Genomic DNA, 16,872 nt, shown 5'->3' on the forward strand with positions numbered 1-16,872 from the left:
CCGATGCACCCCTAGAGTAGAAACTCCAAAAAAGTGACCCCATTTTAGAAACTACGGAATAGGGTGGAAGTTTTGTTGGTACTAGTTTAGGGTGCATATGATTTTTGGTTGCTCTATATTACACTTTTTGTGAGGCAAGGTAACAAGAAATAGCAGTTTTGGCACAGATTTTATTTTTTGTATTTTACAACATTCATCTAACAGGTTAGACTATTTTGGGGTGGGTGTGACTTTTTGATCGCTTGCTATTACACTTTTTGCGATGTAAGGTGACCAAAAAATAGCTTTTTACACTTTTTTGTTTTGTTTTTACGGTATTAGGGTTAGGTCATGTGATATTTCTATAGAGCAAGTCATTACGGACGCTGCGATACCTAATATGTATACTTTTTTTTATTTATGTAAGTTTTACACAATTCTTTCATTCTTGAAGCAAAATATAATAATCATGTTTTAGTGTCTCTATATTCTGAGAGCCATAGTTTTTTCAGTTTTTGGGTGATTATCTTAGGTAGGGTCTCATTTTTTGAGGGAAGAGATGGCGGTTTGATTAGCACTATTTTGGGGTGCGTGTGACTTTTTGATCGCTTGCTATTACACTTTTTGTGATGTAAGGTGACATAAAATGGTTTAACACTTTTTTTTTTACATTGTTTATCTGAGGGGTTAGGTCATGTGATATTTTTATAGAGCTGGTCGATACGGACACGGCGATACCTAATAGGTATACTTTCTCTCCCCCCCCCCCCCCCTATTTTTTTCAACTTTTTGGGAATGCATTAGCTGTAATACAGTAAGTATTACTCATACAGCTTCCAGCCGCTCATCACCAGAAGGCATCACGAAACCGCAGGTCTGAATTGAGCGGGATCACGGGACCCCTTATAATTAAGGCCCATGTGTAAAAGGGGCAATGGATATGATAAATGCTGTTCTGCCTAACACCCCTAAAACATTACCAATTAAACAGTACGTTTCCCACACAGCAGGACAATACTTAATTTTTTTTACAATTGGAATCAATGGCCGACATATGCCACTGTATATCTGCACATATGCCACTGTATATCTGCTACTCTCAAGCCACTCAACAAAATCTTCATATTCCGTCCATTATCAGTTGCCCAAAAAGGGCAGGGCTAGCTGCAATGGCTTGTTTCTGTCACCACTGCTCATGTCTATGGTTACTTGTCAAGGGTAATAAACAAATAGATCTATCTATCTCCATCCGTCAGGTGCAGAGAAGCCATGCCTGCAACATTTCTCTGCTTGTCTCAAAGATGACTCCAGATTCATAATTTATGCCACTGGATACAAAACGGAGATCAGTTTTGTCATCTGACTGGTGGGTCAGCCATACAAGAATAGACCCCAAGACTAATTAATCTATGGTATAAGCTGATGCAAATGCTGAGGAGGGAGCTAGGGTGTACCCACTGACAATACACGCCCTACTGGTAACAGATATATGTCCACCTAGCCACCAGTGCCTTTTACTTGTGTGGATGTACTAGAGCTCCCAGCCTTGAATAACAGTTTACTCGTTTCACAACGTCTAAATTAAACCAACTGATGGCCAAATTATATTATGGCACTGTAGGCAAAATGATTTGTTAGGTAAAAATATACCTTTGTTATTTCCAAGGCCATAATCAAATCCTGGAATGATGTTTCCACTTGTACTCCGGCGAAATATCTGAATGGAAAATGGGCTCGGAGGGGGAGTCTGAGAGCCCTGATCCAAAACTTGCTCTGCATAATTAAAAACAGAAAAATAATTCATTCGGCACTGCTGAATCAATGACGTATTCCACCATACAGCAACATGCCTTAGCCTTAAAAGGTTATCATTACAAATGCTATCATAATTCTAGCCTTCCCTAAGGTTTCATGCATACGACAGTATCCGTTTTGTGGTCCACAAACCGCGGAGCCGCAAGATACGTATACCGTACATGTGACATGCATCCGCATTTTTTTTTGTGGACCCATTTACTTCAAAGGGTCCATAGAACACATATTTTAGACCAGAATAGGACATGTTCTATATGCGGAACTGACATATGGATGCAGACAGCACACAGATGACATCCATGGACTGTTCTTGTCTTCTATGGTCCCTAGAAATCAACAGATCCACATCCCAAAATACGGTTGTGTCCAACAGGACTACAGGACTAATTCTGGAATTAAAACTAGCACTATTGGAAGAACCATACAAGTTAAAGGGATATCAGATAGTTATTGAGAAAACAGACAGCAGAAAAAGTCCACGTCCATTTCAACAAACAATGAATAAATGGGTATTCCATCCCAAGAAAAGGATATAGAATCTATGTGTTTTAACCATGTTATAGAACATCTTTTTATTTGAGGGTAGTTTCACACCAAGTCTTAAAAAAAAAAAAAAAAACAACTAAAGAACACCACTTTTTTGTGCAAAAGGGCAGCAGCCTGTTATACGTTGGCTAATACGAAAATATAAACACACTGCCTTTTTTGGTAGTGGTGTTTGACATTTTTCATATCACAGCCTGTTCTAAGTATGGCTTTTTACAATAGATTTATTGTCAAAAAAATTTAAAAACCGCAAGAAAGATGTGACAAAACTATCCAAACAAACAATCTTGAAAAAAAAAAAAAAGTGCAATAATTGTCATACTTTTTTTTTTAACAGTTCAAAAAAGCTTCAAAAACAATGAAGCAGTACCATTAAAGGGGTTGTCCTATGTACATCCCCATCTAAGATTGCAGGTCACAAGTCTTTGCTGCTAGGAGTACCTCACCTAATGTTGACAAGAAGCTCTTTTGCCAATGTTGTTAAGTAACTTGTTCTGCTGTGTGATTAGGACAGGTTTTGTGTGTACTGATAGGACAGCGGCCATTTTATTTCTCCTAATAATTGCTCCCCAGACAAAACGAACCATTATAACTAATGAAAGGTATTTATTTTAAATATATTGTCAAAGTAATATTTAATTATTTTCATTTTATTAATTCCGGGAGAACCCCTTTAAAGACCACAGCTTATCCCAGTTATATGAGACAAGAAAATCATAACTACGGTAGATTTTATTGCAAGTCCTACAGTAGTTTATGTTACAATGGTAGTTTCTCACCTTTAATGCCAATTAACTTTTTAAAAAAATGACTTAAAAATCAGAGTCACAAAAAACATGTAGTTTTAGGTCCTTAATTACGGCTATATTCACACCATGCTTCTGGCTAAACTTTCACCTATAAGCTGGGGAATACCACAAGAGCCCACTGACCCGATGCATGCCCTCAGAGTCCGTTTTGCATATGCTTAGGATGTATGCTCTAGCATACTGTTATACTGCTGTACTAAAAAGTACAGATGTGATTTTAAACACAAAAGCATTCCAAATAGATTTTTTTTATCTAAATCAAAAGAGTGATGTGAACACAGCCCAACCTATACATAATTCCAGCCTGACTTAAAGGGATTCTGTCACCTCCCCTAACCCAAAATCAGATTTTAAAGCAGCCATGCAGGACAGCTTACCTTGATTAGGCTGTGCTCTTCTATCTTGTAATCCGTCCAGTAGTTTCTGTAAAAAACGACTTTTATGGTTATGCAAATGAGCCCTGAATGCGCCCAGAGGGGCGTTTTGTTCCCGTTAGTGAGCCCACTACCGCCCCTCTTACAGTGCCCAGCCCGCCTTCCTTGCGACTGTCTAACCGCCCCCAGCCTGCCACAGCCTCTCCTCCCTCTCCTCCCCCTCCCTCACGGCCGAACGAACTCTCGCACAGGCGCAGTACCCACTGAGGGCTGCGCCTGTGCGATCTGCAGGAGACTGAGGGCAGGAGCTTCATCCTCGTCACTGGGCATGCGCCGAGCCCAGTGACGTCCGATGCTCGCTCTTCCCTCAGTCAGCAGGGAAGAGCGAGCATCGGACGTCACTGGGCTCGGCGCATGCCCAGTGACGAGGATGAAGCTCCTGCCCTCAGTCTCCTGCAGATCACACAGGCGCAGCCCTCAAGTGGGTACTGCGCCTGTGCGAGAGTTCGTTCGGCCGTGAGGGAGGGGGAGGAGAGGGAGGAGAGGCTGTGGCAGGCTGGGGGCGGTTAGACAGTCGCAAGGAAGGCGGGCTGGGTACTGTAAGAGGGGCGGTAGTGGGCTCACTAAGGGGAACAAAACGCCCCTCTGGGCACATTCAGGACTCATTTGCATAACCATAAAAACGAGATTTTTGTATAACTTACCAGTAAAATCTCTTTCTCGCTCTTTCCTTGGGGGACACAGAAGACCTTGGGTATAGCTCATCTCCATAGGAGGCGTGACACTAAGTGAGAACTGTTAAGCCCCTCCTCCACAGCTATACCCTCAGCCTGGAGAGAGAGACTGCCAGTTGCGTGTCCAAGTAGTGAGAAAAAGGCAAAGTCCAAAAGTGGAACCAACAAGCCAACTACCCAACGGGTAAACAAACTCGGAAACCGTGTAGAGAAAAACAAAGAATGGGTGGGTGCTGTGTCCCCCAAGGAAAGAGCGAGAAAGAGATTTTATTGGTAAGTTATACAAAAATCTCGTTTTCTCGCCCAATTTCCTTGGGGGACACAGAAGACCTTGGGACGTTCAATAGCAGTCCAAGAGGGGAGGGACCACAGCACCAAGGCAAGGCACCCGAAGGCATCAAGAAACCGCCGCCTGCAGACCAGGCGGCCCAAGGCAGCATACGCCGAAGCCCCAGTGCGCACCCTGTAGAACTCGGTAAGGTGTGCAAGGAAGACCAGTGACCGCCTTGCACAAATGCATGGCCGAAGCCTTATGCCTCCGGCCCAGGAGGCACCGACCGCTCTGGTGAAATGAACGGTGACACCAAAAGCAGAACCCTGCCCTTGGTGCGGTAACCACAGCAATAGACACTCAGAGAGCGAAGGAAAGCCACCCTGGAGGCCGTCAACCCTTTGCGCGGACATCCTGGAAACACAAGAGACCGAACGCCGACAAGAGTCGGAGATCTCCAAGGAACAACTGCAAACCCAAACAATCTCCAAGCGGTGAAGCGCCCGTTCCCGGAGACGGGAAGGGGATGACCAAAGCCCCGTAGATAAGAAGGCAGATACCACCCTCAGAAGGAAGGGACGGGATGGAGAAACAGCCCTGTCCTGGAAAAGGACAGAAGGCACAGAACACGAAGGGCCACCCATCAGACATGATGGCAACAGAAAACACAACTGTACAGGACAGAAGGAGTAGGGAGAACTTCTACAACGGCACCAAGGGAAAGAGTGGAGCGCCAAGAGCTCAGTGTGTAGTTCCCAGGGCGGTACCAGGGAATGGTACAGAGGAACCAAAGAGCCACTCTGTGGAAGAAGGTCATGACAGGCCCAGGAGGGCCAGAAAACGCTGCAAGGGGAAGGACAGCGCCGACACTTGACACTTCAAGTAACAGAGTCCCAGTCCCAGGGCAGGCCGGACTAGAGAAAGACAGAACCAAGGGAGAGAAAAGCAGAGTGGGGGAATTCCCCGCTCACCACAAAACCCAGGCAAGAACCCTAAGTCCGACAACCGAACCCGGACGAAGCACAGTCGGGAGCGAACACTAGCGCGCTCGCAGGAATCGCCTGGCAAGCGGGAGAAAACCCAATGTGATCAGGCGCAGACCAGTAACATGGCCCAAGGGTCGAAAAAAAAACTGTCTCGTCGGCCCCCGAACAACATAGTCCCGTATCCAACCGGAGTGGGGGAGCAGAAGGACAGACTGAAGAAACCGGAAGGGTCTGCCCAGCAGCCGACAGATGCCAGGACAAGACAGGCCAAAGTCCAAGTCGATGTAGCCACCACAGGAACGAGTTCTACAGTCCTGGTGAGGGAGATCAAAAGGACAATCGTGACCGAAGGGTAGTCCTCCCAAGTTACCGAAAAGGTAAGTCCAGCAGGACCATATGCCCAGAATGGAAAGGCAATCTGCACCCAGCGGGAGGACAGAACGCAATAGGCCCGGCAAACAGGCACACAGCTAGTACTGCCAGCGAAAACGAGGGAGACGGTACGAGACCACAGGTAACGCCGGAACCATCCAAGCGAACAACCATGCTCACCCTCGAGGGGGAGGGGGCAATGACGAAACAGCCTCTGAGGCCTGGCCGGTGCAGAAGCCACCTCGGAGTGACAAACTCAGAGAGGAAGCCAAAAAACCGAGCCGGCGAGGAAAAGCAGTCGAGACAGAGGCCGGCATAACACCCTCCAAACCGAAAGGAGGAATGGCAAACAGGGAAGCCACAGGACAGTTCAAAAGCCGAATACCTGCTACTCTGTGAGACGACCTGCACATCGCCTCGCAGAAGGAGAATTCCCTGAAGAACCCAAAGTGGAGGTCCCTCAGACCTGGATAGACGAGCACCCAAGAGAAGTTGGGTGACCTACCCGAGAGGAGCGGTCTGTTCCTGGTAGCAGATCAGACTGAAGTGCAGAAGGCGCCAAAGACAACACTCTCGACCCCGACGGCTTGCGCGGGGAAGCCATGTCACGGGAGGATGAACGGGTACGCATCAAGGGACCCCGAACACTCCCCAGGTGGAAGGGCCAATGAACATGGCTGGTGCAGTCACAACGGGACCACACCAGAGAATGAGTGCCACCCAGCTCGGTGCAGTAGCGAGCCAGCAGAGCCAGTCTACATATATACAAGGTATACAGCGGTGAATACATTGGGCATTCAATTGTTGTGTGTTGGACAGCACCTTAGGCTCATACAGGTGGACAGAATGACCTCTTCAGAAAAGAGTGCAAAGCTAGCGACAAGCAGCCTCACCCCAAAAGAAAAAAGTATGTCGCAGGAGGAAGGGAGGCATACGTACTAGCAAACCGCAGGCAGCGAGAAGGCCAACCCACCCCCGGGAGGAGAAGGCAAACACGGCCCAAACAACGCACAGAGCGCACAGCCACAGCATCCCACAGTATCCATGGAAGTGCAAAGTGCAACCCGAAAGGGAGTCATGCACAAGGCTAGTACAGGAGGCATGCTATGGAACGCAAGCAGTCCGCCCAGAAAAGGGGAGAGAAAGGCACCTGGCAAACTCTGCAGACGGCAAGAGTGCAAAGGCCCGCACCAAAAGGACCTAGTGAAGGGGGAAGGGCATGCACAGGATTATCCTAGCATTAAATGATTGTGCAATAATCCACCTAACACCGAATTTTGTGAGAGTGCAACGAGTAGTTCGCCAATGAAAGGGGAACGTCCAGTACAGCATATAGAAGGACAGCCGTGAATCTCATGAGCGCGCAAATTACCGCCCATGGAATGAGAAGTGGTCATGCCCAAGGCCAGCACCGTTTCCAAAGGGAGTGCAAGCAGCGCACCCATGTTTAGAGGGCCATGCTCCTGGCCAGCAACGTATTCGGTGAGGGTGCAATGAACCGCACACGGCAGCATCGCATCCCAGGAGAGCGCGAGCACCCCGCCACGGATGGGGCCATGCACATGGCCAGCAACGTACTGGCGCAAGAACAAACACCGTCAGTGAAGGTGCATGTATGTCGCCTGAGGAGAGGAGGCATGCCCACGCAGGCAGCAAAGCCAGCGAGAGTGCGGTACACCGCCCAAGGAAGGGGGGGCCATGCATACGGCTGGCAGCGGATCCGGTGAGAGTGCAAGCACCCCGCCATGGAAGGGGGTCAAGCACGTGGCCAGCAACTTATCGCGAGAGAACAAACCCAGCCAGGAAGAGTATGTATGTCGCCTGAGAGAAGGAGGCATGCTCAAGGCCGGCAGCGAAACCAATGAGAGTGCAGCCTACCGCTTATGGAAGGGAGACATGCACAAGGCCGGCAGCGAATCCAGTGAGAGTGCAGCGTTCCGCTTATGGAAGGGGGACATGCACATGGCCGGCAGTGAATCCAGTGAGTGCAGTGTTCCGCATATGGAAGGGGGACGTGCACATGTTTCATACCCATGGCCGACAGCGAACCCAGTGAGAGTGCAGCGTACCGCCATAGAAGGGGGTTACACACATGGCCGGCAGGAATCCAGTGAGAGTGCCGCGCTCCTCAAGGAGGGGGGTCGTGCACATGGCCAGCACCGTATCCGGTGAGAGCGCAATTATTCTGCCCCAGAAGGGGGTCATGCACCTGTCCGGCATTAAATCCAGTGAGAGTGCAGCGTTCCGCCTATGGAAGGGGGCGAGCACATGGTCAGCACCGATCCGGTGAATGTAGCACTCCGCCTAAAGAAGGGGGGCATGCACATGGCCAGCCTGTAACTGGAGAGGCGACGTTCTGCCTATAGACTGGGCGCCTACCTCTGGTCAGCGTCGTATCCCGGGAGATGGCAAGGGTTCGCCTAGAAGGGAAACATGTAGCTGGCCAGAACTGCAGCCGAGGAGCGCAACATGCCGCCCACGGAAGGGGGGCATAGCGTGCGGCCAGCACTACTGCATCAGGCTGCAGCGTCCTGCGCAGCCATTCCGTTATTTATTAACTTTATTTATTTTATTTTTATTTATTTATTTATTTTTAAACACAGCCACTCTGAGGCAAAAAAGGGGCCACCATACAGGGGCACTGTCTCGTACAGGCCTACTAGGAAGCCCAGAACAGAGAGGGTGTCCTCTAGATGGGAGCCGGCCCCTGGAGATGGCCGGTACCCAACAGGTTAACAAACATCCGGCCTAGGGGCGGCGCTGCGAACCGAGGCTGGAAGTTTGCGGCCTAGTATGCCGTGAAGCCGGGGCCTAGATTTTTGCGGCGCCCGGCCGACCGGGAGTACCGGCGGTCGGCCGGGACCGGGAGGGAGCCGGCTGACGCATGTACTAACGGCCGCGGGTGCCCACCCTGCGGGCCGGCAGAGACAAACGGCCGGATTGCGGCCGAGCAGGCCGAAGCCTGGGTCAAAAGTTCGCGGCACCCGGCCGACCGGAAGGCTCAACAGTCAGCCGGGGCCTGCTGGAGCATCGCGCTCAGTACATGCAGGCCGTGAGGGCCTTGCGTCCGGCAGCTTTTGGAGCCGGCAGCTTCTGGAGCGGGCCCCTGGCCCTAGACACCGGTAAGGAGGGCGGGGGGGACCTGAAGTCCAGCACTGCACCCCCTGCCCTAACGGACCAGGCGTCCGTGGACGAGGGAGGGACAGGGCAGCCACGCGCGGGCCCCCTGTACTGAATCTGCGACCGGTAAGGGGGAGGGCCGGCATAACCCCTGTGTCAGGGGCAGCTAGGAGCGGGTCTCCGGCCCTAAAGCAGAATTCCTCCACAGCAATCCCATGCAATGCCCTATGGAGGGGCAGTGTATAGTCGCCCCGCGGTCACCAGTATGGTGGTGGTGTGGAGCTATATGATTATTGGGCAACAGCTGGATATGAGAGACAGCCCTGGAGCCAGAAAAATGGCTGTTCACCAACGACACCTCAGGGGCCAGCCTAGGTCCAGCAGGGACCAGTATGGGGGTCCAGCACGCAGGAGACCGGGGAGGGAATGAGGGGGAACGTAGGGCTGGAGAAGCCTCTCTTACCACAGCCGTCTTCACCCTCGGTCCGTTCCAGCAGGGTCGCCCCTTCAGCTACTGGCACCGTAGTGGCAGGACGCTGGAAGAGGGACTTGGCGTGCGGACGACCCTTGCGCTGGCGGGATGCAGGGGAGCTGGGCTGCCCTGGTCCACCTTGCCTTCTGTGGGGGAGGCAGCAGTGCGGATGACCGGCACTGGCGCAGCTCGACCCCGGGAGAAACAGAGAGGTCTAGTGCGTCTCTGTTGTCCCTGATGTTCTGAAGAAAAAAACAAAAGCAAAAATCAAAAACTAAAAAACCAAACAGGAGAAAAACAGCCCTGCAGAGCAGGGAGTGTCTTGCCTCCTTGGACACTAAGCAAAAACTGGCAGTCTCTCTCTCCAGGCTGAGGGTATAGCTGCTGGAGGAGGGGCTTAACAGTTCTCACTTAGTGTCACGCCTCCTATGGAGATGAGCTATACCCAAGGTCTTCTGTGTCCCCCAAGGAAATAAGGCGAGAAAGTCGTTTTTTACAGAAACTACTGGACGGATTACAAGATAGAAGAGCACAGCCTAATCAAGGTAAGCTGTGCTGCATGGCTGCTTTAAAATCTGATTTTGGGTTAGGGGAGGTGACAGAATCCCTTTAATGTGAATTCTACACTTACCTTAGTTGTAAAGTTATTATTCTGTGCCTAAAAACGTTACGTTCCTCTGTATTTCTAGTGCAAACTGGTACTACTACTGCTGATCTACACATATTTCAGGAGCAAACAGAGGTAAAAAATGTTCTGCATTGTATACATAAAGTTAGACACTGAAAGTGACTACTATAGTGAGTGAAGGAGAAAGGAGAGCAACAAAAAACAAACAAAAAAAAAACAACAACAACTAACATTTACTTAAAAGGGGGCAGACACCCAGGACCCCTGTCGATCAGCACAGTTCTGTACTTTGTATAGCAGCTCAGCCCCATTCACTTCAATGGGGCTGAGCAGGATACCAAGCAAAGCCGCTATTGGTAAGCACAGTGAAGGCCGCGGCGCTCACAGGAGTGCCAGTGTCTTCTCAAAAAGCCCGTGTGTCGGACCCCCACCAGATACTGATGAGCATAGGTCATCAGTATCAAAATCTTGGAAACCCCCTTTAAGCCGAGAGAGAGCCTTGACTTTCTGCACGCTGGATGTCACTAGTTGCACAGGCAAACTAAACATCGCATTGTTTTCCTAACAAATAATATGCCTGTGTGAACACTAAGGGCTCAAATTGTAACAAACCTTATTATAAAGTAGACAACATAAAGAAAGGTGTTCAACTTGCCATCCTCATGACGGAGATATTGATTGCCACCAGCATCTCTAGCCAAGGACCATGCCTCGCCTTCATCATTCTCACAGAATTCTATCATGCTGTTCTTGTCCAGCTGCACCCATGTACCTTCTGAACTGACCACCTGGTACAGAGACACAAACCACAAGATTCATGGAGTTCATGCAGTTGCAGAGCCTAATATGATACAAATTAATGACAGCATGCTGCGGGATTGCTAACAGTGGTCAGCCTAGCAATAAACAGATCTTAAGCAATTAAAGAATACAGATCAGTATTAGAGGCAGTAGCATTACAGCCAGCATAAAAGCAATCCAGCCAAAATGCAAGCTTTGTCCCACAGCATCCACGTATTTCATTAGTGGATAGAGAAATAGCATGACACACTACACCCTGGAGCAAAAAACAAACAAACACAAATGCTGAAAATCACACAATTTCAAAAAGTAAGAAATGGAAGCTTCTTCCATTAACAGCAAGTCAAAGTGTAACTTGCACCCAATACATTAATCTGCAGCTGTCCAGATTACATCTATGTTCAAGAAATGCGGTTAGTGAATACTCATATCAGCTAATATGGAAAGAGTCTAGGAAATTAAATGATATTTTGCTTTGGCATTTGCATGACAAAAGCAGTATCAGATAAGTCACAAGTCCATACCTCGCCGACAGCCTTGACTTTGTTTCCCAGTACTAACATTCCAATTGGGATACCTCTTAGGTTTGGGCAGCTTCTGATGTTGTGACCGGATGGCCCAGTTTTCACTACCTTGTAGAATCCTGGCCCGCCCCTGAGTACTGGGACTTCATGCTCTCGCATGGTCATTTCTTGGGTACACCGTACAGTGAAGTCTTTTAGCATATCCTCTGCATTTCCTAGCTGCTCCTGGAAAACACAACAAAGCAAAAGGGTCCATGATCACTTCCAGTTAAATTGACCAAATGCACTAGATATATTCTCAATCCATGCTGGACTATATGTGGGATATTGTGTCTCGTACCTCACTGCTACACTTATGTCAAAGAAGAAAAATCATGTTTGCTTATAATAGAAATTGAAAATGTAATCTCGCACTACCCCAACTAGGTGTGATCAAGGGATTCTGGAGTGTGTGGAATACAACCCTATAGATGACACTCGGCATGCTCACAGCCGGGACCCATGTTTTGCGGATCCGCGATTTGTGAACTGCAACACACTTACAGCTGTGTGCAGGAGGCCTTACACAGACAATGCTATCACTAATCAGAAGTCCTCTGTGACTTCATCGGAAGTCAGAAAAACAGATTTAAATGTATAAATTACAAGTTTTACTGAGTCTTTACACACAAAACTATACATTATTCTGCTCAGGTCCTCTTGCTTTAATATATGCTGCAGAACACAACATTTGTGGTGGCAGGTCTTCTTCGTTACCGCCATGAAATAATTCAGAAAAAAAAATATATACTTTTGAGGGCATATTCACACAGCTTTTCTACAGCGTTTATTCCGTGCCAAAATTCACTTACAATCTGCTTCCCATTGTTTTCAATAGAAAATACGAGCCACTGCCGTTACACAAATCTCCCTGTGCGCAGTACATATAACTGCGTCACGGGGGAAATAGAGACGTCATGTCTCGGTGAAGTTTCCACACATGGAATAGCCAAACTGAACGGACGTAATCCACAGTCGGATCAGCGGTATGACAATGGATTCCTCGGCTAACACGCATCATATTTTTCTAATGTATATTTAGTCTGTGCCATTCTAGCCAGTTCTACTTCACACCAGTTTGGTAAATCTGCCCCAATGGAGGTTGCTGATGCATGCGTCTTGTCACATGACTCTTCCGCAGCAGTAAAGTCCGGCAGAAGACCATGCAAACAAGGGGGCACTGATTGTTAGAGCCATGAATGAAACTCAGAGCTTCTAATTAACGTATATTAGTAAGTTGGCTATTATTCCCATTTCCAATGCATTTGTAAGTATTTTACATAAAGCGGCCAACCCCATTAATCACTAAGGGCTGTTTCACACGAGCGGATGCCGTGCGTGGCATCCGCTCCATGACTGACAGCCAAGACCCGATGCGGACCGCAGAGGCACGGAGCATTAACATGACTGATAATGCTCCGTGCCTCTCTGATCTCTTTACTACGAAATCACAGTGACAACTTTATCTCACTGTGATTTGGTAGTAAAGAGATCACAGAGAGGCAGGGAGCATTATCAGTCATGTTAATGCTCAGTGCGTCTGCAGTCCGCATCGGGTCTTGGCTGTCAGTCATGGAGCGGGTGCCACGCACGGCATCCGCTCGTGTGAAACAGCCCTAAGGGGGTCATTTATTAAGACTGGCGTTTTAGACTCCAGTCTTAAGCCCCTGCTCTGGCAGTGGATCCACCATAGTTATGTAGAGGCGGCGACCTCTACATAACTTTAGCAGATCCACCGCCGCTTCTAAAGCTATCTAAATTTAGACCATTCCCTATGCCTAAAACAGGCGTAGAAAATGATGAATGAGACGAGCCTACCGGCCCATCCCCTTTCCCCACCATGCCCACTTATTTTAGACCTGGCGTGACAATCTGCATCAGAAATCAGCCTAATATAGATGTACTTCTGTTAGTAAATAACCCCCTAAATATTTTACTACGGATGTATGAATTTGAAAGATTTTGGATAAGTTTGGCAACAGCAACGGTGATGACGCTCGTTCAATTTCTTTAAAGGTTCCAAAGATACAACAGCTTCATTTTTATTAGGGTTTCAACATGTATCTGTGAGCTGAACGTATCGGCAACAAAAATCTCTCTCTCCAATCCATAGGGTTTGCTACAGTGTTTAAACATGTATAGACGCCATTAGCCTGCAATCCAGTCCAGGTGCCTACAGCACTGCGAACCCACAACTGTAAGAAGTATTGGGTATGTATGGCTTTTAGCCTCTAGACATACAGGGAAGAACTGCAACAACGGGCCAGATTTACTAATGAATTGCACCAGAATTCTGGGCCACATTTAAGGAGTCCCTACCACCCTCGACAAAAGACTTTGCGGAAAAAGGCCATGGCTTTGCGAGAAAGGCCTACTATGCATCCAAAAATGTGCCAAAATTCTGGTGTATGATTAAGGCATTAAGTAGACCAGCTAACAGGTGGTGCAAGCTTTACTAGACTGTCTGAAGTTGCACCAGATTTATCGCCCAGCACCCGCTTCTGTGATGCATCTGGTGCAGTTTTTTACTTTCTAGTGTCTAAATCAGACTGTAATGGTAAATCTGTGCGAGTTAAATCAATTCATATTTTTGCGCTACATGCATATCTTTTGCATGCACTACAAGATTAGGACAGCAGCATAAACTAGATGCACGGAAACATACTGATGAGGCATAGCAAGAAAGAATATAAAGGTCTGAAGAAAGCAGGAAAACAGAACTCACCTGAGTAAAAAACGTGTTAGAAGTCCAAGACAAAAAGTCCAAATCCCTGGTTCCTTGGCTAGCATAAAAGATATTCTGAGTAGCAGAAGTTCAGAGAGAAAACATTGACAGAATATTGGGAAGGAGCAGCAGAATACACAGAACACCATTAATGTAAAGGAGGACACAAAACAGAAGACTCTGCATTTTTCTGGAGTGCTTAACATTTTTGGTCAAGACTTAAATAAAAAGAGCTGAATCAATTGCAATACAGATTAGATAAACATTTAAAGGGATGTAGTGTGTCATGCCATTTATTACAAGCTTATAGCGCATTTACATAAACACGTCTGCAAGAATTACTATGGGCACAATTGATGCCCATGTCTTACACCTAGAGGAGGCCCTGACACATGTACGTTGAACCGCTGAGTCATGTACCACTAACTCAGGCCCCACACGAGGCATAACGCAGCGTCTACATTTTACGAGTGTTCCTGTAGCTGCTGGTTAAGGATAAACCACAAGTTTTACTAAGATTTTTATTTTCCACAGGTAAGCAAAAATGTAACAGGAAGGGGACAATTACTGGTGCAATTGTTTGGATTATTAGAAAGAAATCAATATCTGGCATCTAATACAGCTGTTATGAGTAAAGTTGGAGAATTTACAGCACTATTCCGCATGGTTTAAAAAAAATTAAAATAATAATGATTGACCTGTAGGTCAAATGGATCTGTCAGGATCAGTTACATATTCCTAAACTAATGATATCCATATGAGTAGAGCCAAGGTCTACCCTGTATGTCCTCAGGATAAGCCACAAATATCACCCCAGATGCTCAGGAGTAGCTCCAGGCTCAAGAACTACATAGCTCCGTCCACTGCTCCCATTACGAGATACTGGAAACACCTGGAAAGGCTCGCTCAGCCGATCACTGGCAGGGTCACCACTATGGCCGGTGATTGGCGAAGCAGGCCATTTCTGGCATTTGGGGCTTGGACTAAAGTAAAAAGCAGTGGGAAGCAGGGCAGCATTCGAATAGCAGTTGCATGGGATCATATAAACAAACCTTAAAATCGGAGCATTTTAATTTCTCATTACTTTCAGTCACATGAAAAATTGTTGCAGTAAGTAGGCACAATCTCATAATGCCCTTTATCCTAGTGCAACTGGCCCCATTCTGCGCTGAGCAATCAAAATTAAGTTGGCAAGGATTAGCAAGGGGTCTGCTTAGGCCTCTTAGCAGCAGTTCTCTTCTCTGGCCATAAATTCATATCCAGATGCCTCAACGAGGTATAGAGAAAACGGATGGCCAAAGCGCCCAACTCCTTGAAGGGGCAGTTAAACCACAGAGAAACCGCAGATTATAGAAAATCGCTGAATATTACTGATTCAAAACTACTGCAGGACAGAAAGATCAAATTGCCACTAGCGGCTAAAACGCGAGTTTCTTTTAATCCCATATCGTTTCCGTATGTTGAAAAAGATTGTACATGATCTAGGCGTGTACTCGTTTACATACAGATATGGCAAGCGCAGTGGGTTAACGCATTATCCCCAGTACCAACTTTAAGCTTTAGAAAGGTTGCACATTTTTAAACTAAACCAGCACGATAGACTTGTGTGTCAACGTGCCAGGAATTATGTTAACGCCTGCTAGATCTGACAGCACGTATAGTGGTCCAAAATATCACGTAAAGCTACCCCTCATTGCATAGCAAATTTTGGTATAGAATTGGCAAAACACGAAGCATACTACAATTGTAAAAGAAAACAATGTCTAAAACATCAGCACCGCTGACTTTACTCATCCGGTATTTATTCCTGCTGTTCTAACCAGCACACAACTACAGTGGAAGTCTACTGAGAAAATAACCTGCCCAAAATGAAGCAAAAGGCTAGATAAACTGCACCTAAAGGGCTCATGCACACGGCCGTATGCCCTCCGAGACATACGGTCATACGAGTGCAGGAAAAAAGCCCCGCACAGTATCATAGTAACCTGTGATGCTATGCGTACGATGTATGCCGCTCCGGGACATATTGCCCGCTCACGGACCGTATGTCTCGGAGGGCATATGGTCGTGTGCATGAGCCCAAAGGCAGATATTTAAAGGGTTGGACTTCGCTGACAATAACCGTCAGTTTATCATCCTATCTCCACTGAACTTGTTATGAAGAATATGCAACTGTAAAATATTGTGTTCAAAGACAGCCCAAAAACAAAAAAAAATAGAACAAAAGTACATTTCAGCAGACACTATCAAAATCCCTGGGAATGCAGCATATAGGGGTGACCTGCATACATGACAGACAGCAATATCCTGCAGGCAGCTATAAGAGACGGGGAGGGGGTTGACGAGAAGAAGTGTGACTGTGTTTCTGGCCACCATCAGGGACAATATCAAGCTATGCTCCCAGGGTGGCTGCGTTAGTCCACAGGGTTATGGAGTTTCTATGCCAATGGAGATGAAGGTGTGCATTTCACGTTAAGGGTCCTTTTAGCGTTTTGAGTGCAGATATATTTGCAGTATAAAATAAAGAGGTCACAATCAACAAAAGCATTGGAGTAAAACAAGCACGGTGGTACTGTGATGAAGTGATCATTCCTTACAGATGTTGAAGCAGGCAATACATATCTATACAGACAGCTGTTCTCATAAGAGGATATCTATGCAACATTAATAAATTACG

At 47.2% G+C, this 16,872-nt stretch overlaps 1 protein-coding gene across 13 annotated transcripts in view; it reads right to left on the bottom strand.

Moving 5' to 3' along the window:
* MYCBP2 (MYC binding protein 2) overlaps positions 1–16,872 on the bottom strand; it is a 256,943-nt gene that overhangs the window by 83,566 nt on the left and 156,505 nt on the right. For 7 of the 13 annotated variants that reach the window (XM_044284706.1, XM_044284710.1, XM_044284705.1 and 4 more), the window contains 4 exons: positions 14,196–14,270; positions 11,432–11,656; positions 10,762–10,894; positions 1,630–1,752 (listed from right to left, as the gene is read on the bottom strand). In XM_044284706.1, the coding sequence (XP_044140641.1) occupies positions 1,630–1,752; positions 10,762–10,894; positions 11,432–11,656; positions 14,196–14,270 (556 nt within the window). The remainder of the gene's footprint in view (positions 1–1,629; positions 1,753–10,761; positions 10,895–11,431; positions 11,657–14,195; positions 14,271–16,872) is intronic. The other 6 variants (XM_044284716.1, XM_044284713.1, XM_044284707.1 and 3 more) reach the window with 2 other exon arrangements.

This window comes from Bufo gargarizans, chromosome 3 (genome assembly GCF_014858855.1).
Source record: "Bufo gargarizans isolate SCDJY-AF-19 chromosome 3, ASM1485885v1, whole genome shotgun sequence".
Lineage (NCBI taxonomy): Eukaryota > Metazoa > Chordata > Amphibia > Anura > Bufonidae > Bufo > Bufo gargarizans.